The sequence below is a fragment of the Prinia subflava genome, chromosome 2 (assembly GCF_021018805.1).
Source record: "Prinia subflava isolate CZ2003 ecotype Zambia chromosome 2, Cam_Psub_1.2, whole genome shotgun sequence".
In the NCBI taxonomy this organism is placed as follows: Eukaryota; Metazoa; Chordata; class Aves; order Passeriformes; family Cisticolidae; genus Prinia; species Prinia subflava.
In genome coordinates, this window is record NC_086248.1 from 80,977,708 (window position 1) to 81,002,818 (window position 25,111).

Genomic DNA, 25,111 nt, shown 5'->3' on the forward strand with positions numbered 1-25,111 from the left:
GCCAACTTCCTCGTGAGCAGAGTAGCATGGGCACATCACATTATAAATGTACCATTGTTGGGGCAGTTTGGAATGGATATAATATGGAGAAAGAGTAAAGCACTGAAAAAGAATCACTGTCTGCCCAGAAGCCCTCTGGAACTATTTGAAACCTGGGAAAAAGGAAGTTGCAGGTTTCTGATCACAGTGGTTAAGCACCTTGGAAGGAGTAAACAAGTTCTCTCTGTGCTCTCATTTATTCTCTGGCCACAAATAACTATTGAATTGAGAGGGAGTGGGAGGGCAAGGGAAGTGGACACCAAAACAACAGAAATAATTCTCAAAAGAGACACGAGAAAATTATTTTCTCTTGGTACTTGGTATTTAACTGTTTTTGTAAATATTCTGTTGTTCTGATCTTGATTTTTTGCCACACTTATGGGCCTTAACACCTCTTACCTAGCTGTTAGAAGACAGAAGCTCCTCAGTACAAATTAATTGATGACTTATTAAATCCTGGTTTCTGACTGTGGGCTATGGCAAAACTGAGGATGAGGGAGCTCTGGTTTAGTGCTCCTGGTCTGGCACCTAGTATATGACTTGGATAGAATTTAGGTGTTCAGGCACAAGTTGTTATAAAAGGCATCACAAGTATAGTTTGAGTGGAGTCTTAATATTATATCATGGGAGGTATCTAATCTGGAGGTGCCTTAATTTTTCTCCTGAAAGTTCCATGGTTTTCAGTGCCTCTGGGTGGATGAAGAGCTGCTGGTTATTCTGGATGTTGTTCTACATATTGCTGTGTTTTACGCACTTACCATTCAGTGTGAAATATGGAAATATTTCTGTGATTACCCTGTAACTGCTGGACTAAAAATACAACACTTTGGTACCCTAGATCCCTCAATCAGAGATGTTCACTCGAGTAGTCAATTCTGCAGACACATAAACACACCAGTACCAATGGTAGTTAGAAAAAAATTACTCCCTTGTTCACAGGGAATGATAAAGCTCCTTTTTGTGTATGACACCTCACACCTGTAACAGCCTTAAGGACTGGCTTCAGTTTTTCAAATTAGGCCCCCTGTTACTAGAAGGATGTAGCTGAGTTTTGCTAGAAAAGCTACTGATGTTAAATACAAGATTAAAGCCAAGCCATCTGTGTCTTTCTCAAGAGAAGAATGAACACTTCAATAAAATACATATGACATCTCAGTTTAATGAGCTTTGTAGGCAATAGATTAAACAAATATTTTTCTGAATTTAGTTATAATTAAAAAAAATCAGGAAAGGGTAACTTTTGCATTCTTAAATATTTAATTGATAATACCTGCAGGTATCTAAGCAACATGTTTTCTGATGTTGACAATGTGAAGAACAATTAAATAAAACCAAAACCCAAACAAAAACTCTTCTGCAGAGTTCTTGGAATAAAAGCAGCAAATACAATTTGAAATTTATTGTTTCTGCAAGAAACTTCATTGTCCAAAAAGAAGCAGCAGTTAATAGAAAGTGACTATAACAATTTTCTGCTCTGTTATCCCCTAACATACCGCTTAAGGCTAATTTGATGTGAGAATTCTGCTGCCAGGAGCACACCCATGATGCAGGTGCTCCTGCTCAGCCCCATGGCAGTGCTATGTTCAGTGTAGCGTGCACACAGCATCCAGCATGGCATGTGTGGGGTACTGCTGATCACCGTGATTGTGCCTGCACTGCTCAGGCTGGGAAACTGGGAATCACCTGTACCTGTAGTAAGTACAGAGCTCCCTAAGTGATGCCTTATGTTCTTGCAGTTATGGGTTCCCCTTTTACTAATGCACCTTCCTCGCTTTCACAAACCACTGAGATTCTCAAGCAGTGCAGCAGATAGGGCCTTTAAAAAAACCAAACAAACTTTTAGCAAAAGATCTCAGAGGATCTCTGAACTTCTGCCAATTAAAGCTTCCCTACTGGAAGCTGGGCTGGGTAGCTAGTGTTGTACTAATTTATTACAAATGATAAAACCGATACAAAGAAATAAAATCTGTTACCTATTTAGTGTAACAGTGTCCGTCCCATCTCCTTTTCTACATCTTCTGGCAGAGACTTACATTTCAAAAGTCTCTAATTTCTTCTAGATAGTATAATATCTTATTAGATAAATAATCCTGCTATTTGGATATATTGTCATTTCCTTTCAGATAAAACCAAACAAAATGCTAGATCTTAAAAAAAATACTGATTATAAATTTTGCTGAAGCTCTAACTACCTGGGGAAAAAGTTTTAATTGGGCACAGCACTTGACTCCACTTAATCATTGTGTTAAATTGTTCAAATTTCCAGGCATTTTGAGTAAAAGATAATTAAGATAGGTAGGTTAAAACTTGGTTATCATGAAAGCCAACTGACACAGGAATTATTTATAAGGCTGCTTGCGTTTTGGATCCTGAGCGATGCAGAGAGCAACACAATCTTCTGCTCTTTTCCAGCAGTACCTGGAAGAATGGAAAGAGAGATGATGAAATGTGTACAGAGGGGAACCACACACTCAAACCAACAAAAGAGACATTGATGATATTGTAAAGGAGGAGAGGGCACTTTATCAGCTTTAGCCATGCTCTACATCTTCCTTTCCATCCCTCTGGAAGCTATTTTCCTTTATGTGTATCACATGTGTCAAGGTTATAAAACAGCTGTATGCATCCTACTCCAGGAAGAGAAGATGTGTTCTTAGTCTGAACCCCTGCATTGAAATCTTCCTGCATTGATGTTGGTTAAACCTGGTCTGATGCTTTGAGCATCTGCTGTGAGTACCAGTGGGTGGATTCAGGCCATCTATCTTTACACAAGGTCTTTTGCATGCTGCATTTTCTTGGTAGTGCTTATCTTTTTTTTTAAAAAAATTAGTATTTATTTATTTATTTCAATTTTTTAAAAATTTATTTTCTCCAGCTTTTATCATAAGAGGTGAACTAGAATGAATCTCTGGCTTTTCCTCCTGAAAACACTTTTGCCCCGAGAAATAACAGAGGCTGTTGCGAATCCTGCCTTCGTAGACGCTGTGTTTCTGCACCAGTGGTGCCCTGCGTGGTGTGGGTTGAACACACAGAGCTTGTGTTGCTGAGGAATCACGCTCTGAGCCACTGCTCATCTCTACTCACGTAGACTGGGCACGGACAAGCAGGCTGTCACCAGCAGAGAGAGTCAGGGTTTTACCATCCATGGCAACAGTCGATGTGCCCTCCTGAAGGGAAAGAAGGCTTTTAATTTTCCATGTCCTGTCCCCAGCAGAAAGAGAATGCTGCACGTACAGAAATCTTTCCTGCCGAAAGAACACCTCAGACCTGTTCTGTTTCATCAGGTCTAGCTAAATACTCAGTTGACCTTGTCTGTCTAACACTATTAGCATCAGTAAAAATATGTTTCAGTGTTCACTCTTTCCCATTGCCTGATTCTTGGGGTACACTGCCACAGATATAATCTAGCAGCCTAGAGGTTGGTAGACCTCCAGAAATTACAGAGAGTCATCTGGAGTAGTTCAAACTCCTCTTCTACTTTTCTGATTCCTCATAGCTCTTTAAGTCTTGAAGAGCAGTTCACGAGTCAGCAGGGGGCTGACTGAGATTGCTGAGTCCCTTTGCACTGGAACGGACAAGTTATTATCTTGTCAAGCAGGGGAGCCAGGTTCTTGCCAGCCACAAGGTCTTGATTCTGCAGGCCAATGTAAGCTGCAGTGTAAACAAATGTCTTTCAAGATTATGACGTCTTTAATTAGTATTTGATAGTCCCTGTGAATTTCACCAGAAGTGGAACTAATAGAAATATCTGCCTCTCAAGCTGGCCTGACTTGTGTAAGCAAAAATTAGCTTTTCTTTTTCTTTGGGTTGCAAATGTATTCTAAAAGCAAGCTGAACGAAGGACACCTGGATCACCTACAAATCTGATTTAGTACAAACAAGTTTTCAGGCATTTTTGTTAGCTTATTCTACTTGATTCCAGTTTGACTTCAGGATGAGGACAAATGTTTCAAGGAAGAACTAAGAGATGATTTTGCTTTATTGCTTGGAGGCATTCTGATATATTTACAGTATATAGCCTAGGTAGGGTGCATTAAAATTCCCAACAAGGATGGGGGGCAAGTATTGCTGTCATCAACATACATGATGACGAAAAAGAGGCTATTTTTCACTTTAAAGTCATTTTTCATTACAGTTTAAAGCTGAAAGGTGGTGCCTACTGGTGATCTTGCCTATGAGGAGGAAGGGAATCATTCCAGTTTCTGTTGCTAGAAGGCTTTACTACTGTTCAGTCTGAACTTAAACATGAACTCATAAGTTAACAAGTGTGAATTGCCACATACCAGCTGCCATATCCAGATATCTGAATTCTTTTTACTTTTCTCAGTTGTTCCTGGTCCATAAGCTATAACCTGAAAAAAAAAAAAGTAAGAAAAGTAATGGTTTTATCCAGGTGACCAAAGTGTCCATATTCATCTTCCAAGAGCATTTAAAACACACTATTTTTACAGGAGAATATTCATAGAAGATGACATTATTTTTACAGACATTAAAATTCAAACTGTTTGGTATTCTCATATTGATTCCTGCTGATAAAAAGGGAACTGGTCACACCTGCCACTCCTTATGCTCCTCTGCATCCTCGCTTATCTATTCCTTCTGCCTCCTCCCACTCTCAGTTTTGCATCTATATGCTTCCTGCTTCTGTTCTTGGAACAGGCACTTCCTCCTCATGAACTCTGGGCCCTGTCAAGAGCCTGTTGAAGTAGAAAAGTTTCTTTCATTGACATTAAAAATGCTGCAGACAGGACTTCATCCTTCTCATTTTCTGCCCCCTCTGTGTTCTTCCTGACATTCCCACACTGTCACTTTGCTGTCAACTGTATTGGATTCTTTGGAGTGTGACTCCAAGTAATTCTGGAGAGGAATATGTTTTGTAAACATCACGCATACAGCACAGATATCAAATGTTGACAGCTTCATTTAACACCCAAGCTAGACTGTGTTTAACTAAACTGTGAAGTGGAATGTTTCAGGGCAGCCCAGGCTCTCTGGTTGCTGTCCAGTTTTCCTTGATTCCACTTTATGTAGATGGAGGGGCAGGAAAAAAAAGGTGTGTTTATACACCCAGATTAGACTTGGACCACGAATTCTGCTCAAACACATAAAGAGCTGAGCACACTTGAGTGGTATTTGCAACACGCTGATGCTTCTGATTTGGGAAATATGAGAAGAGGGACAGGGCAATGAAGGAGATTTTTAATCCCAAAGGAACAGAAATAAAGTTCAGGTTGATTCTGTAAAAGGAAGTCATGAGGCAGAAAGCCCCTGCCCTAAGTTAGTCAAATCAATGGACCAAAGACATGTACCTCTGTTGGGGTGCACCACTTTCTCTGCTGACTATATATTGCTCCCAGGCCTGGTTTCACTCAATCTGAATGGTAGGCACCAATTATCCATACATTTTAAAACATCTCCTTCTTTTTAGAGAAATTATACCCCCTTACCTCTGTTTCAAAGTTATCTCCAAACATACTCAAGGATTTCTTCTGTTTTATTTCATCACGATGATCATCTAACCAGCTCGAGAAGGAGAATGGCTCCATAACAGAAGCGGAATTCAGTGGGAAAGGTGTTTCTTTCAGGAGCTCATCTGTAAGCAAGGCAGTGGGCTATCAGTGATACTTGCTTCCTTTGGTCTTAGCAAAAATTTTAATTGAGGGATCCACTTACAGTCAGTATCTAGTCAAAAGTCAGTTGTGACAGTAAGCAGTGCTGTGGTCATTATCAGGATTTCTTGAGATTGCAAGATGTATACATCATTTGTGTGTCTTTATGGAGCAACTTCAAAGATGCTGTCAGAAGTGTGTATTTAAACACCATGCAGTACACTGCCTAGTTCCTCCTGGCATAGTCCTCATTCTCTTTCAGACCAGCTTCTGCACTGGTAAAACATGATGTGTCATCCCTGAGCCTTTGCTCGTATCATGTCTCTCTAAAAGCAGACTTAGGCCTATACAATAAACTTATTCTACATCTCTCACATAGTACTGGCTTTTATGTTTCTTCTCCCCTGTGTGTCCCCTGTTTTCAAATACATTGGCCACAGCGAACCAAACAGATTAGTATAACCTAAAGTTTCATACTATGTATTTTTTGTGGTGTTCCTGGAGCTGTTTACTGGATTTAATTTCCAGTAATTCTCCTTCCTAAATGATTTGACTTAAAATAGCTGGAGGACTAATTGCAGTATCAGTATAGCTGGCAAAATTCAAGCTTCATGCTGCATGTTGCTGGTATTTGAAATGAGCTTTAGTTATTTACCAGCTCACAGTGAAGTACAGAGGCAGAGAAATTGCCTTAGTGATTCTAAGTAGTTTGTTCTGAGATGCCATGGGGGAACACCCCTTGAGTAATTTCATGCAGTAATGCCAACCAGATGCTGGAAAAACTCCCTGGATGGTTTGCTCCCAAATGCATTGTGGTAATCAACTTGCAGCCAAATCTTAGTCTCAGTGCTAGTAATAGAACAGCTCTTTTTTAAGTATTAGTGTATTCATTATGCAATATTCTTTTGCATCTGTTCTAATGCTGAATTTCACTGCTCTGCAGTGTTTTGAACATACCAATTCAGTTTTCCATTACAGACCATTTTATATTTGAACAATATGTGAGAGGGTCAGTCCATTAAAGGGATAGCAGTGTACAGAAGATGCTGTTGCTGTTCATGGGATCCCAGTAATCCGAGTACACCCATCTCCAGATAATCTGGGTGGGATCCTACCCCTTTGGTTGTAGAAACAAAATTTTACCATTCAAATTTCTTCTCCAGTATATTGGGAGTTTTGACCTGATAACCCACTGTGGTCCCTTGCAACCTCACCCACGCTGTGATTTTGTGATATTAAAATAATTCAATTTTTTTGAAATAATTTCTCTTGGAAATGCCTCTTTCAGGAAATTCTGAAAGTAATCTGAAGAAGTCTGCAGCAAAAAAGATTTTTTTTTGTTTGAAAGCTTTTTTCTTCAGGCTTTTTTTAAATACAAAAGCCTCCTGCTTTTACATTATTTAACTGAAATATTTAAAACAACTTTTCCTGAAAATCAAACTCATCCAGAGAAATTAAGCAGCACCAAAGGAAAAAAGAAAGTCTTTACAATAGATTTACTTTATTCTGATCTTGTAAGCATTAACATAATCTAGTCTTGAACATTCCATATTTTATTGTCTGATAACACTAAAATGCACTGTTAAGGCATTTGGTGATTTAGTTTTGGTGCTTCATTTTTCTCAGTGGAATATGAGCGCTTGGGGTTTTTTCCTTAATTTTCACAGGTTCATCAAACATAATTTGGATGTAATTAGGAACACATACATATTTTGTCCTTAAATTATGGATATGTGCAAATGAGGATGCAGTGGAAAATTGCTTTTTTGACGGGGGACTGATGTAAAACAAAGGTCTAAAATATTATGATATGTGTTCAAGCCCAGCAGAGAAGGAAAAGAAAAGAAAATTTATCAGAAATTTTATGAGAAGGTACTCAGTGCAACTGCTACTCCAAAAGACATTGAAATATTTTGTTCTATTAATAGCTGAAATCTTTACCAGTTTTTTTGTTTTATTTTGTTTTCAGAATAAAACTCATCATTTGAATTCAGAAAAGTTTCTTGTAGTTTTGGAATTCAAGAAAGTTACCCATTGGTGGAGCTTTCTACTAAAATGCATGTCCTAGTTGAGAGAGGTATGTGGGTTTTTAAGGTGGGTTTTTTGTTTGGCAGGATAAGAGACAAATACCAAGATACCAACAGATACTGAGATGCTGTGAGTATCTTGCTCAGCTTGGGGAATATTTCTTCTCCAGAGTTTAAAAATTCCAGCATCAAGCTGACAAGTAAGTTCAGATTTTATATGCTGGAGAATGAATAGCAAAAAGCTGACTCTCAAGAATGGACGCTGTGGGTTTTGGGCAAGGACAATTATGAATGTTCCCCATGAGTTGCAAGGAATTTAGGGTAAAAAAGAAAGCCAAAGTCCTTGTTTACATTTTGACCAAGAGGCAACACAAATCTAAAAATAAGAGGTTTAAGTTTGTAGTTTAACTTCTGTCTGTTCTTCTCCATAAACATAATTTTGCTATTTTCCTCTTTCTGCTAATCTCTGACTCCAGTTGCCCTGCTCAGCTTGGACAACAGCTCAGAGTGGCCTGTGCCCACTTGGGGCCACTGTAAAGTGTCATACATCCTGCACTTACTGTGGTGCACTGTCCTTTCTTGTTTGTGATAAACAGCAATCAGCTAACAGTTTAATTTACTTTTAAGTAAAGGTGGACTTTTCTTTATTTAGACTTTAAGTACCTCAGTTTAAGAGCTTTTTTTTTTTGACACTTGTCGTATCAGCAGGCCCTAGGCTGTGATGGGGTTTTGGCTTAATACTACTTTTGATGTTAATGGCACTTGCCCAGTGACAGCATAATGGCCTTTGGAAACTGTGCCTGCATGGAATTAACCTTTTAGTGTGACCCAGTATGGTGATTTGATTATCTGTTACTGCAGAACAAATGAGGGAGCACTGTGGTGATGAGGTACATGACAGATGTGTGACATTATCAATAGACTGCTTGACTGAGTCCTTATTTAACCCTGATGCTGATCCCTTGCGTGATGTTAAAAGCTGTAGGTGTCCTAATGGTTGTGAACTTCAGCTAACAAGCTACAATGAAGAGGATTCAATCTCTTGCAGTCCCACACATACTGGAGTTGAGGCCTGGTGCTTCTAAAGGAAATGATTATTTCTAATCAGGCAAATGGCTTATATTTAGATATTGTTACATAGATTTCTGTTTAGCTTGTACATTTGCTTTCAGCAGTATCTGAGGAAGCGCAAGCCTGTATTTCTGGAGTTCTGTTCTAGCAATACTGTGAGAAAAGGAGACAACATGTTTAATAATGGTAAAGGTAAAAATATGCCAGCAACATGCAAGAAAATGGCACTTCTAAGCTAGTCAGCTAATAGTCTTGTGTAGGTTTTTCCAAGTAATACAACACTAAGTGGAACATCAAATCTAGTATTTTCTTACCTTTTCAGACATCCATTTAAATGTTCAATACTTAAGTCCATTTCTGCAGATCGTTACTATTAAAATTTTATAACACAGCAATGTGTTCTTTATGGGATTACACCTTTTTACAGGTTTTAATTACAATGTGATGATATCATGTTTAGCTGAAAAATGTTGTGTTTACCAAATGAGTTTGTAAATATTTAAAAAAGGAAATTACAGGTTTTAGAGGAAGTGGACTTCAGTTAAACAATACTGTACTGAGTCTGAGAATATTAAACTGGGCAAAGAAGGAGAGAACAGCTTGAGAGAAAAGAGCAATTTGAATATACAGGTAGATATAGCCTCAACAGAGACTATCTAAAGAAAAGTTGGAGTTTGCTAGGAGTACTGTGCTTCTGATGCAATAAAGAGAACAGGTAAAGAAGATTGACCTACCAGGTATATGTGGCTGTATTTGCTTAACTCACATGTTACATGGAAAGCCCCTTTTCCCCCTTTCTTTCTTCCTTTGCCCCTTTCTTTCTTCCTTTGCCCCTTTCTTTCTTCCTTTGCCCCTTTCTTTCTTCCTTTGCCCCTTTCCCCTCCCTCCTAAGCTTTCTTGTCAAGAAATCAAACCATCACATTCTCTTGAACCCTACTATCCCCAACCTCTTCCCACAGCTCTCGTTTCTTCAAGGTTTGCTCAAAGGAAAAGAGCAATAAAGCACTTGATATATCTCAAAATAAGGTCAACTGATTGCATGCTGGCTTTATGAAAAACTCTATCTTTCAGTGATGTGTCACCCTTCACTTGTAGACAGCACATTCTAGATGGAACAAGGTTCAAGTCTTTAAATCCCCATATATTCTCACTAATTATCCCACCACCCTGAGGTGCTGTGCTGCCTCAGTCTGTCCCTGCCTGCTGTGGCCCCATCTCCATGCAAGGATGTGACAGAGTCCATTACAAATGGTGTCTATAACAGCAGAAAGTGGGGTGATTGAATACTCTTTTTTATTTTTCTTTTCATCCTTTAATTGAGTATAAAATAGTACAGACTAGGGATAAAGACCTCATGAACTATTTTTAAATTATGTACTAATTTATTTCTGTACAGTTTCTATGTATTCATAATTCATAATTTCTATGTATTCAATACTATATCATAATGAATGATTCCAATTATAGAGTTTTGTAGCATTTCACATTTAATTACCAATGCCAGCAATAATACATTCCCTAGGATGTTTTTCCCATATGTGCCTACCTAATTTCTAAGAAAAAGTCTGTTTTATTCTCCAAGTTAACAGAAACGTCAATGAGACTAGTAGGATTTTTATACCTCTGCAAATAAAACTGGTGAAATGAGGGACATAATTTCAGACATCTGGGTTTGAAAGAACAAGTAGTTAGCCCAGTCCATATAAAAATCCAGAGTGAAAGCACTGAGAGTGATTACTTGGAGGGCTGTTGGTTCATTTCCCTGTTGTGGAATATAGATGCAGAAGCATTTAGTTGAAAATACAGCACTCACTTGGTGCAATCATACATTTCCCTGTGTAACTGTATTTTTTTTTTTTTTTTGTAGCATGCCCTGAGATTTGGCATGACTGCTAATTTATGACTTGTCCGTGTAATTATTTCTAGGCACATTTTTCTTTGTGTCATTAAATCTATGCTGGAAACAGAACAGCTTTCTCTTTTTTTTTCCTTTTTTTCCTTTTCTTTTTTTTTTTCCTAATTGAAACTAAGAAGTTTGATGAGGAAAGCTTTGAAAAATATTTTGTAATAAAGAAATATAGCTTTTTCAAAAGGAGATCCCATCAGCCAGGAGGAAAGGGACCCAAAAAAGGTCACTATTTAGGCTATAATTCCTTCTAAACGTTTTTCATGCTCTAGCTAGGTTATTGTAATTAGAATGACAAATTGTATTGAGAAATGGTGTCCACTTATCCTAAAATAAAAAAGTCTTAATTCTGTTTCTGAATCTGCCTTTTATAACTCAGAGCATCCTCTTTGTATGTAACTTCAGTTTCCATAGACGAGGAATAGGATATTTCATTATAACAAGAGTTGAGACCTCACTCTATTGGTGAGACAAAGATTTTTACAGCATGTGTGAGCTATTACCACTAAATAGCCTCAGAAACACTACTGAAAATGTCAGACGAACTCCATTAATGAGTTTGCTGTTTCAGATGTTGCTGTCTGGGGAGCATTTAAGATTGTAAGGAAGAAAGAAGCTATTTTATTAGAGAGTACATACCTGCTGTGACACTGCTGAGCTTTATAACTGTTTTTTTTTTTTGGTTGGTTTTTTATTTTTTTGGTTTTTTTTTCATAAAAGTCTAAACAGAAAGGAAAACAACTCTACAGGGTGTTTCTTCCTATTTCTTTGATAGGTTTATTATGTACATTAGGCACTGTAGGTCAGTAGTGGCTTGGTTTCACGTAATGAAGCATCAGGAGAGCTCCCAGAGCCTCTAGTTTATGCTCTGCCCCTCTATGAGGAGGCTCACTTGAGAATATTGTGGGAGAAGCAGATTTCTTCCTGAAGATTGTCTTGGTGGTGGTTTTTTTTTTGGGGGGGGGGTGGTGTCTTTAGCAGCTCTGGGAGCCTTGGGAGCCTAATGAACCTTTTGGCTCCAGAGAATGTGCAGCCTGCAGTCCTGGGTCTGGGATGATACACTGTAGTTTGCAATTAAGAAAAACCTCCGTAGAAGTTTTCATATGGAAAATTATAGCAGTTCTACTCCAGATGTTGTAATCCTACTTTATTTCTGCACTAAATATTGCTGGCTTAGGTTGGTCTGTCTGAGTAGTTCATTTTCATTATGAGCTCTGTACTCATTAGGGACTGGTGTAAAGTAGAAAGCTTTTAAATACGAGAGGAGGAGAAACAGAGGAAAGCAGTGAGAGGTAACATGCTTATAAGAATGGAAGGGTTATATTATATGGCTCTACCTCCTTCTTCCACCTATATACCCTTTTCAGTTTAGATGCAGCTTCAGGAGAGATAGAAAGATGACTTGGAAGTTAAAGGATCTACATATGACAGGCTAAAGATAAATAGTATGTTTATATGGTCATCTTTGCCAGAGGAGAGCAATGAGGATGATACAGAAAAGGAGGAGATTCATGTTGCTGATAAAAGTTACAGAGATGGTGTTGTGGGGAACTGTACAATTTTGATGGGTCTAGACAGTTTAAAATTAAGTATTGGTATTGGTTATTCCTTAATTAGATAGTCCTTAATATCTAAATGCTCATATACTGTTCTTTAATACAAGTACTCAGAAAGAAGTAAAGAAAGAAAGAGCAGAAAGAAGTACCGTGTTATAGAAGAGAAGGAAAGATCCATTTAGGTGTCTTGGAAGTCCTTCAAGATGAGAGTAAAGAGAATCAAATAGTCAATTTTCTAAACAGATAAGTTGCAAATAAAACTTTCAAAATCAGCATTCTTATTTGAAAAAACCCACAGATACGCTATCTTTAGAATATTTCAATGTACTTAAAACAGAAAATCACAAATATTTATACAGTTATTTCAAGTTTTTGCCCTGTTTTTGCCCTAGTACAAATGCAGACAGAATTTCTTCCTTCATGTTTTTGGTTTTCTGAAGTAGTTTTAATTGAATTAACATGGCCCACTAGCCAGCTAACTGAAAAGAAGAAAAAAAATAGAAGAATAAAGATCTGCTTGTTTTTATATATCAGCGAAGCCAGACTGAGCAGCAAGTACTGTCTATGGAGGTTCAGTGGATTAGGTACAGAGGATGACCATACAGAATTTTTATAGTGCTGAGCTTACCCTTATAACTTGTTTGACAGCACTGCTGAGACCACAAAACATTTACAGAGCAGGCCTGGGCTCCATGGCAATCCCTGCTTCACTGGCTGGAGAAAATATCTAATTTTTCATGGTCGTTCAATTGCTTAGGTTTTGCTTGCTCTGAATCACAAACATAAAACTGTGCTGTATTCTAACTATACTAACTAGATTCTTTATCTAGATTGTAAATCACCCTAGATACACTAAAAATCAATAAAAATTTTGCTACGAAGTCACTATGGGACTGTTTTTTCTATTATATATCTGTATGTTCTCACACAATAAATCTTATTTGGGAAATAAAATTTCATTGATAATTACAAGTAGATTAGTTTGGAGAAACAAAAACCTGACATTCTACCTATATCATTAAAGTTCATGAGGTGCATTTTCAAACATATCTAAGTTAGGAAAAGAATTTCTTGCAGTGTTTTCCCCATCAAATTACTCCTAAAAGAAGTCTGGATAATTTCAGGCATGGGAGGAAAAGCTTTTGAGTTTCTGGTTACTTCTGTAAAGAATATTTTGCCATCACTGTTTATTAGAACCGAGGTTTCTCTGTCTGAACTGTCTCTTATCCTTTTGACTAGAAAAGTGGGATGAAATAGATACATTGGGATAATCTTGCTCTCAAGCTGATTCAACTGAAAGTAGCAAGACTTGTTTTGATAACTATGATTCCTCATGTCAAAAAATATGAAAATTAACCCAAATCAACCGATCTTGAGAGTTCCCTGTATAGCCTATATCCTAAATATATTCACTCTTTTTGATAAAAAAGAGGAGAGTATTCTCAGACTTTATTTCTGCACATGGAAACAGAAGAGTCTAGTAATAAAATACAAAACAGTTCCAGGGAGGATGCCTCAAGTAAGGATTGTATGCAATATATATTTCCGACTATATTTTTCCTGATGGTATTTGAGTCCCTCTTCTGTGTCTTCATATATTCTGATTGATTTCAATGTATTTTTATTCCCTCTGCTTTCAGAGGGACTCTCCTTGCTATTGGCTAAGCCAGAAACCATAAATAAATCAAGAAAAAAATCTGGACTTAGGTGGGTGGTGTGGGGTTTTTTGATTTGGTTTTTTTTGGTGTTTTTTTTTTTTTTTTTTTGGTTTTTTTTTTAATGTGGTGTTTTTTCAAAAGCCATTGGTGCTTGATTGATTCCATTTACAGCTTTCCTCTATGAGTGTGCTGCAATCAAGGATTTTTTTGAAGATGTTTTTCCTCAATTTTATTCCACTTCTCTCTAGGAAGGTGAAGCACTAGTTCAGGCTTATGTAGAGAGGAACCTGAGAGCGCTTCAGCTGGCACTTTTAAATTGAGGTGATTCTGGATTTTCAGACGAGAAACTAAAAAAAAAAAAGCTGAAACTCCATCCTCTGCATAAGCCAGCTCAAATGATGTTATGTATTGAGTGAAACATCATGGCAAGTGGTGGTAGCTTGTTATATATTACAAATGTCATGCTGATTGCTGAACTCCACTTCTTAGAAGAAAAAACAAAAAAGAAAAGAGAGCTGCTGAGGGAATAAATCCAAAGCATTATTTTTATGTCAGCTGGGTATGCCTTCAGAGTGAACATATTACCAGCTTACTTTTATCTCAGTCAAACTCTGATTTTTTTTTAAACACTGTCAGTCTCACTGACAGTTACAGAAGCTATAAACTAAAATTTTTGTAACTAAAAATGTGGGGTATTTTCCTCGTACATAAGATATCACTGAGATGTTGGGTTAGTTATTATCCACAAAACCTGAAAATTGGAAAAAGAGAGCTTTTCCCCAGGCTGAAAGCCTGTCAGGTAAATTACAATAAAAGAGCTTCTGTATTGAATTTATCAATAACAGTTTCTCAGAATTACTTGTTTTAAAAAAAAGGTGTCAGGATATATTGTAGCTTCTGATTGATTGTCAGGTTTGTTCTTTAGCCCTAATCTTCTGCAAAAATATTAACAATATAAATTTTTAATGTTGTTTCATTTCTGTGCTGATATTATTAATTTGCTCCTGACATTTAAACTCTTAACCTGGTGAGGGATGCCTATTGGAAATCACTGTATTGGATACTATGTATGGTATGATATGGTATTTTTTTTACTACAGCAGCATCTAGAGGCTTCATCTGAAATTATATTTCCTCTGCTAAACACTGCATGAACACACAGTGAGGCAGTACATGTGCTACCTAGCCCTCACACATTCCATGCAAAAAAACCCCAAACAAACCAAACCATCAACACCCAAACACAGGTGACATCCTCAGAGTGAAACAGATTTTGATAGTGCATAGAAATAAAAGTAAGACCTCGGAGACAATCCCATTTTATTTATAAAAATCATGGAGCCTTTTCCTGAGAATCACATTCTGCAGTCAGTCAAAGAAACCAGTGCCTTAAGCTGGTTCAGCAGCAAAGTTTTCAGGCAGGGTTTCTGACTGCTTTACCATTTTCTAAATGCAAGGGCTTTAAGGTTGCTATCCCATACAGGAGATTTTTCTCTTAACTTCATGTTGGTGACAATGTTTTAGTTAACTATTTTTAAAAATTTGACATTCATGCAAAAAATGCTTAACCCAATTTTAGGATTTGAGTAAGAGCTTTGTTCTAGTATTGATTGAGATGGCAAAAAATGACTTTTTTATGGTGACTACCAAGCTGAGAAATGGGACAGATGTGGAAATAGCATTTTTGTCTCCCTTAGAGTAATTCATAACAATTATCTTAAGATACTTAGGAATTGATGTGAAGATTAAGGATGGTTGGTTACAAAAACCTTTTGTAGAGGGGAAAGTAAATTTCTTGTGTGACAAGAGCTGTGGAATTTAAGTTTTGAGTGTGACTAGAGGATGACATTCAAGTTGGTGATGAGGTGAGGAGTGGCTCAGCTGGGTGCAGTGCCCCTGAGCCATACATACATTTCTTGGTTGGTGCGGGATGTCCCTCGGTTGCCAGTACAGATGAGACAGCAGAGAGATTTGAAAGAACAAAGCCAGCTGAGCAGTGGCATTGACTGGACTGGTTAGCAATTGGCTAAGTGGTGTAGGAACTTTCCTGGGAAGGAATCTCAGGCTCTCCCGGAGATTACACAGGCAGCTTCTGCTGTTCTTATGATTTTCCATGTGTCAATTAAGAACTCGGTAATGTCATGGAGACTTTCCAGGTAGTTCTTGCAGCAGAACTGACCAGGCACTAAACTGACCTAACTAAAGCACTTCCAAATAGTCTACAGACCCTGTTCCTGAAGATGCAGAAATGGTTGTGTAGTGTGGTCTTTTTGTACATAATTAAAATATAAGGGCGGTATTTTGATTAACATAAGCTTATGTTAATCAATAGCAAGGGATCATGCACATGCTGGGTGCTCTTGTAAAGCTGTGGGCCAGCAGGATTGTAAGATTTCAGCAGAACAAATTTCCCACTGTTGCAATATCCTTGCAATTGAGGCTTTTGTTGCCATGCAGAAAGCAACCATCACATTTGAGAGGTCTGACTCCTAAAAGCTAAAACTAATAACTTTACTTTCTAGAAGTCACTTTCTCTTTTCTATGTCTCCTTCCAACAGATTTAAATGGAGTTACAACTGGAGTATCTGTTCCAGTGTGGAATTTACAGTCACTATCCACAACAGAGACAAAATAAAAAATGTGGCAAGACAGCATAGAAATAAAATGTTAAACAGATGAGATCCTATGGAAACTGAAATCATCTGGCTTTCTCTAGGTTTCCCGAGAGTAGCATATAGTTCTAGGTAAAGGAGTACAAGTAGGTATAAAGTGCATTCATTCTACTTGCAGCGATCTTATTATAGACTGTCAGAAGTGAAATTTTGATAGTATAAGACTTGAAAGGCGTGGAAGGATAGAGATACTAGCACTTCACACTAGTATAGTTATCTGATAGGTGGTTATGATGGCATCACATGACCAAACAAGATGCTGCTGGTAATCACATATGTGGAATTTCTTTGTGGTTGGGGTAATGGAAGGAATTACTTCTCAAAGTAAGTTTGATTTAAACAATCAGAAAGAAAAACAGATACTTATGTGGTGAGAATCATTGATCTTCAATCAGCAACTGTTCTAAGTCTGAAACTAATTTGCATTACCTGGGTTTGGTTTTCCAGTTTTATATTGCCTTGAATTGAAAAACCTGGAATAATGAACATTTAAACAGAAGTAAAAAAGTCATGTTCTGTAGGTTAACAAAGACTAGGCAGTAATACTGGTCAGTAAGTTTTGTGTTGATAATGGATGTGCCAAACTCTCAGCTACTATCACATGTATGCAAGGTTATACCTATTTAACTGACAGAGGATTTGTCTGAAAGTCCCACAAGATTAATGTCACTAAACACTTCCCTTGTTCACCTTTAGTAATCATTTAACAAACTGATTAATTAACAACATTCACATGTTCCCTGGAAAGTAGCTTTCTACCAAATTTGCCACAGTCCTGATCATGAATAAATAATATCAATTGAAGTGTTTAGATTAAAGCAAGATTGAAAGAAACCTTAAAGCACTTTAGTGCTTTACCTTGATCACCTAGCCTTAGTCAGTGCTAATTTTCACTCAATTCTTTTAGCACTAAGAAGCAGTGTGGTACTAAGTTTACTGGTTAAAAAAAGTGTGTTCCAGTTAGATGTGCAAAACACTTGATTTATCTTTTTTTTTCTTTTTAATCTGATTAGATTAATTTGGGGCATACAAGACATAATTAAAAATTTATAGAGCAGCAATCAACTTTTAACAAGTCTATGTAAAACACAGCATAAATAACAAACTAATGACATAGGCCAAAGACTGACAAAGATCTATGATATAATTTCAATTTTTAAAAAAATTTACAAAGGAAAAAGCTTACTCTTGAATTATTGGTATAAGTTGAGTGCCAAGATCTTCACAGTGAAACCATTTTTCGAAGAGGACATTGGTTGACTCTCCAACATAGTATCTGATAAAGTAAACACATTAGTCAATCCTTTTATTACCTAACTGATCAGGCAGTCTCAGTCTTTTGAAGAAAATAGCACCTTGATGTTGTATAAGAGCAATTTATTGTCAAGCCTGGAATACTTTGTTCTGAGGAATGGTTATTTGGGAAAGCTTTCTGTTTTCCTGGTTAGGTGGGTGGGGTGCTCAAAATTCTGTGGAGTGCCTTGCAGTTCTGTTGATCAGTCACAAATAAGTCACCAAATTCCTTCAGCAACCTTTCCTTAGGTCATCCTGGAAATGACTGCTGCCATAATCTCTTGGGCCCAATGACTTTCACCTTGGGTGTAGTTACTGCAGAAAAATGTGGACCCAAATACCATTTCCAGTAACTGCTTCCATGCAGCTGTGACATAAATACCCATTTTTGATAGTGTCAGCTTGCTTAATGCCCATGCATGGGCTGGTAAGAAAACAAGGTGGATTATGGACTTGTTTGTGAAAAATGTTGTTCTGCAACACAGATTTTAGAAGTGTTTGAGCCACCCCTCTGAAGAGGAATTTAGTGCTTCCCTTTTGTTAATTTTTTGTCTTAAAAATAAATAATTTTTGGTGAAGTCAACAAGTCGAGGTTACTGTATGGAATCAATCTGTGGAATGGCAAATACAGAATTTGCACTCAGATTTTTAGAAGATTGCATGGACTGGCAAGGGATGATGCTCCAGTCCTGCCACTCACACTGTAAATGTTTTTAAAAAGGTCCCCTGTGTTTTTTAGTTTAAAGTTACTGGAATGTCTGTCTGAAAAGGAAAACAAAACTTATGTAATTATCCTGGCCATATCTGTATGTTCATGTCTGTCTTATGTATCTATACACATATTGTCCAGAAATTTTCTAAGAGCTGCCTGGCTCCTCAAGTTTTGCAAAAACAGGATACACTGAAGAGAGTAACAGTATCTATACCTCTGATATAGAAAAAGCTGTGCTGGCAGCACAAATTCTGAACAGACAATCTACAGAGAAGGGAGATGCTAAAATATACCTTGTTTGGTACAAAGCATCCAGCAATATGACTAACATCAAACTTATTTGGTTTTGCACTTATTTGCCATAGAATTAAGATTAGCTAGATCATTTTTCTCATAGCACAAGACATGTAAATCATTACTTAGGCTGGAACACTGGGGCAGGCTACTTATTCTTCACTTGTGCAGTAATCAGCACGCTGGGGGCTCTGATTTATGACTAAGGTTTGTAGACATGATAAATAATGGAACAGTAACACAGTATTAGACCTTGAGTCAGCATACTTCAAAGTGCATTATGATTTCCTCTTGTGCAGTCTTTGCTGCAGGTGGCTGGTATTGAAAAAACTATGAGAACATTAGAGGTTCTGGTTGTTAATTCCCCTCTCTCCCAGGAGCACACAGAGGGAATGCATGACAAGATTGTTCACTTCCAAAACTTCAAGTCTCTTTATTCACCATATCAGTGTGAAAACAAGGGCACTAAAAATCTCTGATTTATTTTCAGGCATCTGATTAGAAATTTTGAATTGAGGATGTGTTAGTTTCCACCTGCAAGCCATAAGGTAGCTTTTAGTTTAGCTTGTCCACATGAGCATGCCTATATTGGAATGCAAATCCCTACACCAGCCTGGATCCCTAAAAAAGCATTCAGCATTTTTCTCTCTCATACCATTCACAGACTTCACATGATAGGTTGTTTTACTTTAAGTAAAGTTTACTTTAATATTTAAGATATTTTTTACATTATTAATAAGCATTTTATCTAAATCACTGGCCAATTTTTTGTAGCTTAAAGTATCTTTTAAACAATGTAAGTCCACACAATCTATGGATCTGCAATGAAAGAAAAAAAGAGACAAGTGCATAGGTAAACAATACTTTAAATGAACTGGAATTGTTTTTAGCTTGGCATTTAATCATGTGTTTCTTTTCTTGAATGTCCCATTTCTTATATTCTTTCTGTAGCCTTTTCTCTTTGAATGAAAAATTATGTCTTTCTAGCTCTGCATACTTGCCATCTTCCTGCTTTGACACCACCCATACAACAATCAAAACTGTAGGTGAAGGGACAGGAACAGTACAGATATCAGTGCAGTTTTGAATCTGTACAGATTATACGAACAGCTATAAATTCTGCTTGGTCTGTCATCTCTGATTAACACTAAGACAGCTTTTCTACATTGGTTAATGTTATACTGTTGTGACTTTCCCTCTTAGACTTGTGAACTCTGTATGGACACAAGACAAAGCTTAGTCCTGCTCCCTCTAGAATACAAAGAAAACCACTCACTTACATGAAGATGTTTTTCTCAAAAGGCAATAAAACATCGGCAAAGGTGTGTACAATGTAGAGGGACTAGTGGTGAGAAAATTGACTTTTGTTTTCAGCTTCCCACACATTTGACAAGAAAGCTGCTCTTCATCTTTTTGGTTTCAGTGCTTGCAAAGGAATTAATATTGCCAGAAGTGATAAAAAAAATCTTTTTTATTTGGGTTGTTAGCTCTGAGATCTTTTTTAAAACTTAAGGCAATAGCAGTAGGTAGTACATAAATAGATTGCTATAACCATAAAACGTATTTAAGAAATTTCATAATGGTCCTTGTTTAACTAAAACAAATGCTAAATGACATCTCTGTTTATGTGTGTGTAGATAAATGGACATGAGGATAGAATTAGTACAAAATTGCCAGGATGAATCTGATAAATTATCAGGAATTTAAAACACAGCATTGTATTGATATGAGAAATTACTTTATATTATGAATTCTAACAGATTAGTCAATAGTTTATACTTCACCTTAGCCCATCAATTTCTGTTTTTAATCTTTCCCTCTCAACCACAAGACCCACAGTGTTTTCATATCTCTGAGGAGAATGAGGTATCCTGGCAGGTAGCAGGAACATCTGTTAAATGAAATCAGAAAGCAGCAGTGTCAGGAAGTCTTTGTTTTTTGCATTGTCCTTCTCCTGCCCCTCAACCTGCAAAATCTTCTGCTCCTTGCCCCATTTGTCCCCTACTTTTTGTTGATCCTGTGTTTCTCCTTTGCAGCTGCACCCACTGTGGTACCCACGGCCCTGCAAACACTGTGTCTTGCTTTCTCTTGAATGATGACACAGTGACTGCAATCAGCACTGCCTTGATGGCAGTCAAGTTCTCTCCTCCTGGCTTGATCATCACTGCTAGACACAATTGAAATTAAAATCTAACCAATTACTCATCTGAAATTTGTAAACTTACTGCAATTTCTGAGTAATTGAAATGGAAATTAAAAAGCAGGGTTTTTGTCTGCTCAACAAAATGTCTAAACTAATCAGCCACATGTATCCTCCCAACACAGTGAGCACCTTTGATTGCATGATGAGGAGTGCTATTCTCTCCGGAAACAATTAACAAATCTGAGGGGCTATTTACTCATGCAAGTGACAAAGTGAATAGGCAACATGTGGTTAAGAGAAGTCTACTTCTGAAGCTTGAGAATAAACCCTTTCCTAGCAGTTACCTGTGCAGCAAGTTGGTGAGCCTGTATCATTCACCAGTACAGATGTTTTTGCTAAGGCTGGGCAGTCCTTACAGTTTCTCTGTCTGCAAAACAGAGCTAATGAGAGTGCCTCAGCAGTCCTAGTGTCAGCCTTTCCACCAAGGACTGTGTGCTCCCTTTCATTAGTGCTTCTCTTACACGCCAACATCTCAGCTGGGCGTGCTCCTTCAGTGTGAAGTGTAACACCAGAACCTTGACGTTGGAAAAGGTGGTTCTGTTTCAAAATTGAAAAAGTGGTAATGCTCTCAGTGACATTGAGCTATTGGGTTTAACACATCTTCCATTTGAAAGGCTGTCTCCAGTAGCCCTAATAATCCTTTTGAAGACTTGAGTGCAGTTCAAGCTTGTGTCAATAACCATGAGTGGCAGTTGTAGTACATCTAACTCGTAGTAACAGCCAGGATCTATTCATTCTCTCAGTAAAAGCACTGCAATCTATGCTTTAGCAAGTGTACTACCATAAGGAAAAATTGGATACATTTTATTCATAAACAGCTCTTTTAAAGCTGTCCTACTGTAATGGTTGGAAAGGCTGGCTGTGAGGACTAAAGAAGGCTGAAAATACATGAATTATTTAAATTCCTCCATTTAGGCAGTTTATTTAATGGTGTGTGTGGGGGGGTGAGCAGTGTGTACCTGGCAAGGTGTAAATAAAAGACTGATCCAACTGAATTCATGTGGCAGATCCCATACAATGCAGGGGAGTGAGAACTGAATAGGTATCCCAGATATTCAGAGGGATTTTCATCTGTCATCGAAACAGCCAAATGTTGAACACAGTTTACTGTAGTTTCCTATTATTTACTTGAAATTTTCTATGCTCCATTCAAGCTTTTTTTTTTTTTTTAATACATTCTGATGCCATCTCTTGCACAGCAGGGATAAATTGGTTTCTAAATAACACATAAAACATTCATTTAACATACTTATGTACAACTACAACAGAAAAAACAATCCTGTTTTACCTCCCCTTCTCGGATGACAACGTCTTTTTGTTTCCCCTTTTCAATTATCTTCAAACACATATCTCCTTGAACCTGGTAAAAAAGCTGAAGAAATAAGAAAATAGCATTAAGGTAGCAATTCCAAAACATTATGTACTTTATATTCTCTATACAAAGAATACATGTATAAATACATTCAATTTGCAGTTGCAAGTACTTGCAGATTTTTTCCTAACAATGACAGGCTTCTAAAATCTGATTATAAAAAGAAATGATTTTAAAAATGTTACAGAATATGTATTATTTCTATCATCTTACTAAGAATTACCGGCCTATCCAAGAGGTCTGTAATTGCATATAGAGCTATCCTCTGGACCTGGTGAAATTCCACTGTCCTGGTTTTACCCTTGGAATTACTTTCTGGAGGGCTCAACATTTCAGTTCAAGCATGCATTAATTACACAATATAGAAAGCTTCATTTCAGATGTAGCATGGTCTTTAATCAATCAAATTAAATGCCATTTTTCCAAATAAGCTCCAAATATGCACACACAGTTTTTCTGGTGTACTTTTTCAATTTTTTAATGGGGCTTTCTCATTTGGGAAGAACTGCCCATTTGGAAGCTGTTCTGCTTTACTTTTGTGGATACACTCACATCCAGCAACAGCTGCTGCTCTTCCCACTTACATTCAAAGTGTGCATAAGGACAGAACCACTGAACCCAAAATTCTGTCTTTGGTGACCTTCCATGGCTGTTATCAGAATAAAACCAGCTCTGCTTTGTGGGGGCTTTGAGGTGTTCAGGTCCTCATGTTTCACGACAGAACTGTGCTAGCATCTGTAAGCAGATCTGTTATCTTTGATGTGAAATAATGGGCACATTCTCCCTAATTTTTATGTAGTGCAGAGCAGTAATATTTCCAAATGTCACTTCTGCCATGTTTTCCATGTTCTCTTTACCACATCTAGAAACCAGAGTGCTAGTGCAGTTAAAGTAGTCTGAAACATGATTCAAAGTTAGAACTATAATGGAAAAAATCCCTTATTTATAACAACTCTCTACAACTTCATCAAAATGAAAAATAAATAGGGGAAAGAAGAAACCACTGAAGCAAGCAAACCCCTGAACTGAACTCTTTCCAACATTAGAAAAGCTTAATCAATGTTTTAATCAGTATTATTTCTGAAAGAGTTTTGAAATATTAATACATGCTCCCTGGAATTGAAGAAACACCTTTTTGAACATGAGAAAGAATAAATATGCTGCCAAGGGAACAAAACAATAGGGACAACTGAAGATACAGTGGAAAAAAGCTCATGCTGAGAGCTTTTATATGAGTGAAAAGTTCACCTTGTGCCAAGGACATCACTACAGATAAATTACAGCTCTTGTCCAGAAGGCCACAGTGCCAGGCTCCTTATCCTCATTGCAGTCTGTTTTGCTGTGTTCTTTTGCTCTGGCTTTCTTTGGTATTTCTGAAGGGCAGCACCCAACTCTACAGCAGTCCTCCTTCCATTAGGCAGGGCCAATTTCTCCCTGCACAACAGAGAGTGATCTGAGTGTGGAAATTAACCCTCCTCAAGTTCATTAAAGGTTCATCTAGGACTGATGATGATCTAGGATGATCTAGATGGATTGTCACACCAGCTGCGGGTGTTATTTTCCCTGCAGCTTCTGGGGCAGCTGTCACTGAACACATGCACAGGATGTGTAGATGAGGGAAAAGACCACAGAGGCAGAGTTTTATCCTGCTTCTGACATGAACCATGCAGCTGAGAAACCTTTCTGGAAATGAAAAACTTGAGAGTGGATGTCAGTTCACAGGTGAAGCATCACAGTTATAAGGAAAGATTATAAACACTAAGTTATGAATTAAAAGAATTGTTTTGCAGAATCACGTGGGCTACACATTGTCAATGAAAGTGCTTTTCTGACTGAATTTAAATAGTACCTTTCACTGTAAATTATGGTCTACTCTTGAAAACTTTTTTTCATTTAAATGCCTGAGTGGTTCAGTCATCCATAAATCATCTGATGTAACTGTGATTAATACAAGTGGCAATTGCAGGCAGCAATTACTGAATATACTGCTTTGCTTATAATATAACCTGAACTTTTTATCACGGAAACTGTCAGCTATTTAATATCTCAGTGAGTTACAGTCCATGCCCATTTCAGAGGCCAGACTGGCAACACAGTCTTTTGTTGGAAACTTACTTTATCTAAATACTGACTGACATTTGCCTTTTGGGCAAATCTAATGTTTTCCTAAGTCTCTCTTGGAAAAAAAATTGAAACTTGAGTTAGAAAATTTGGGTGCATATGTATGTATATACCCAAATATATACACTTACATAGATAGGATAGTAAGCCAACAGAGTTCATAGCACTTAAAAATATAAGCTTTCCCAGCTGTATTGTTCTTACTGGAATAATGTAGTATCCATTCTCCCCAGTAGCAGTAAAAACTGAGGAAATGTGCAATGTTTCTCTCTATTAACACCTTATTAATGACAAGGCCTCTTGTTATGGGAAATGTATATATCTCTTCTTGTAGAAAAGCCTATATTTTTATATTGCTACTGCATAATGGCTCACAACTGGGCATGAATTTTGTCTTTCTAGGTGAAAAACCTGTCTCAAGGAAGAATAAAAGGGTTGTTCACCATTCTTTTTATCCTTTGTTACTAAATGTGCTTCTTTATTTGTTATTGTATGTTCTTCCTTTCTTCTTCTCCTTTTCCAGACTTCTGCATTTTGTTTAGTTTTCTGCTTACTATGTGCTATCTTCTCATTCTGAT

General features: G+C 37.4%; 1 protein-coding gene across 1 annotated transcript in view; it reads right to left on the minus strand.

The window, feature by feature from the left end:
* Positions 1 to 2,378: 2,378 nt before the first annotated feature.
* HAAO (3-hydroxyanthranilate 3,4-dioxygenase) overlaps positions 2,379 to 25,111 on the minus strand; it is a 31,953-nt gene continuing 9,220 nt past the window's right edge. Inside the window, exons 3-10 of the mRNA XM_063391902.1 lie at positions 22,329 to 22,412; positions 20,622 to 20,728; positions 17,725 to 17,814; positions 16,968 to 17,011; positions 5,487 to 5,632; positions 4,323 to 4,391; positions 3,124 to 3,206; positions 2,379 to 2,457 (exon numbers count right to left, since the gene is read on the minus strand). Coding sequence (XP_063247972.1) covers positions 2,379 to 2,457; positions 3,124 to 3,206; positions 4,323 to 4,391; positions 5,487 to 5,632; positions 16,968 to 17,011; positions 17,725 to 17,814; positions 20,622 to 20,728; positions 22,329 to 22,412 — 702 coding nt within the window. The remainder of the gene's footprint in view (positions 2,458 to 3,123; positions 3,207 to 4,322; positions 4,392 to 5,486; positions 5,633 to 16,967; positions 17,012 to 17,724; positions 17,815 to 20,621; positions 20,729 to 22,328; positions 22,413 to 25,111) is intronic.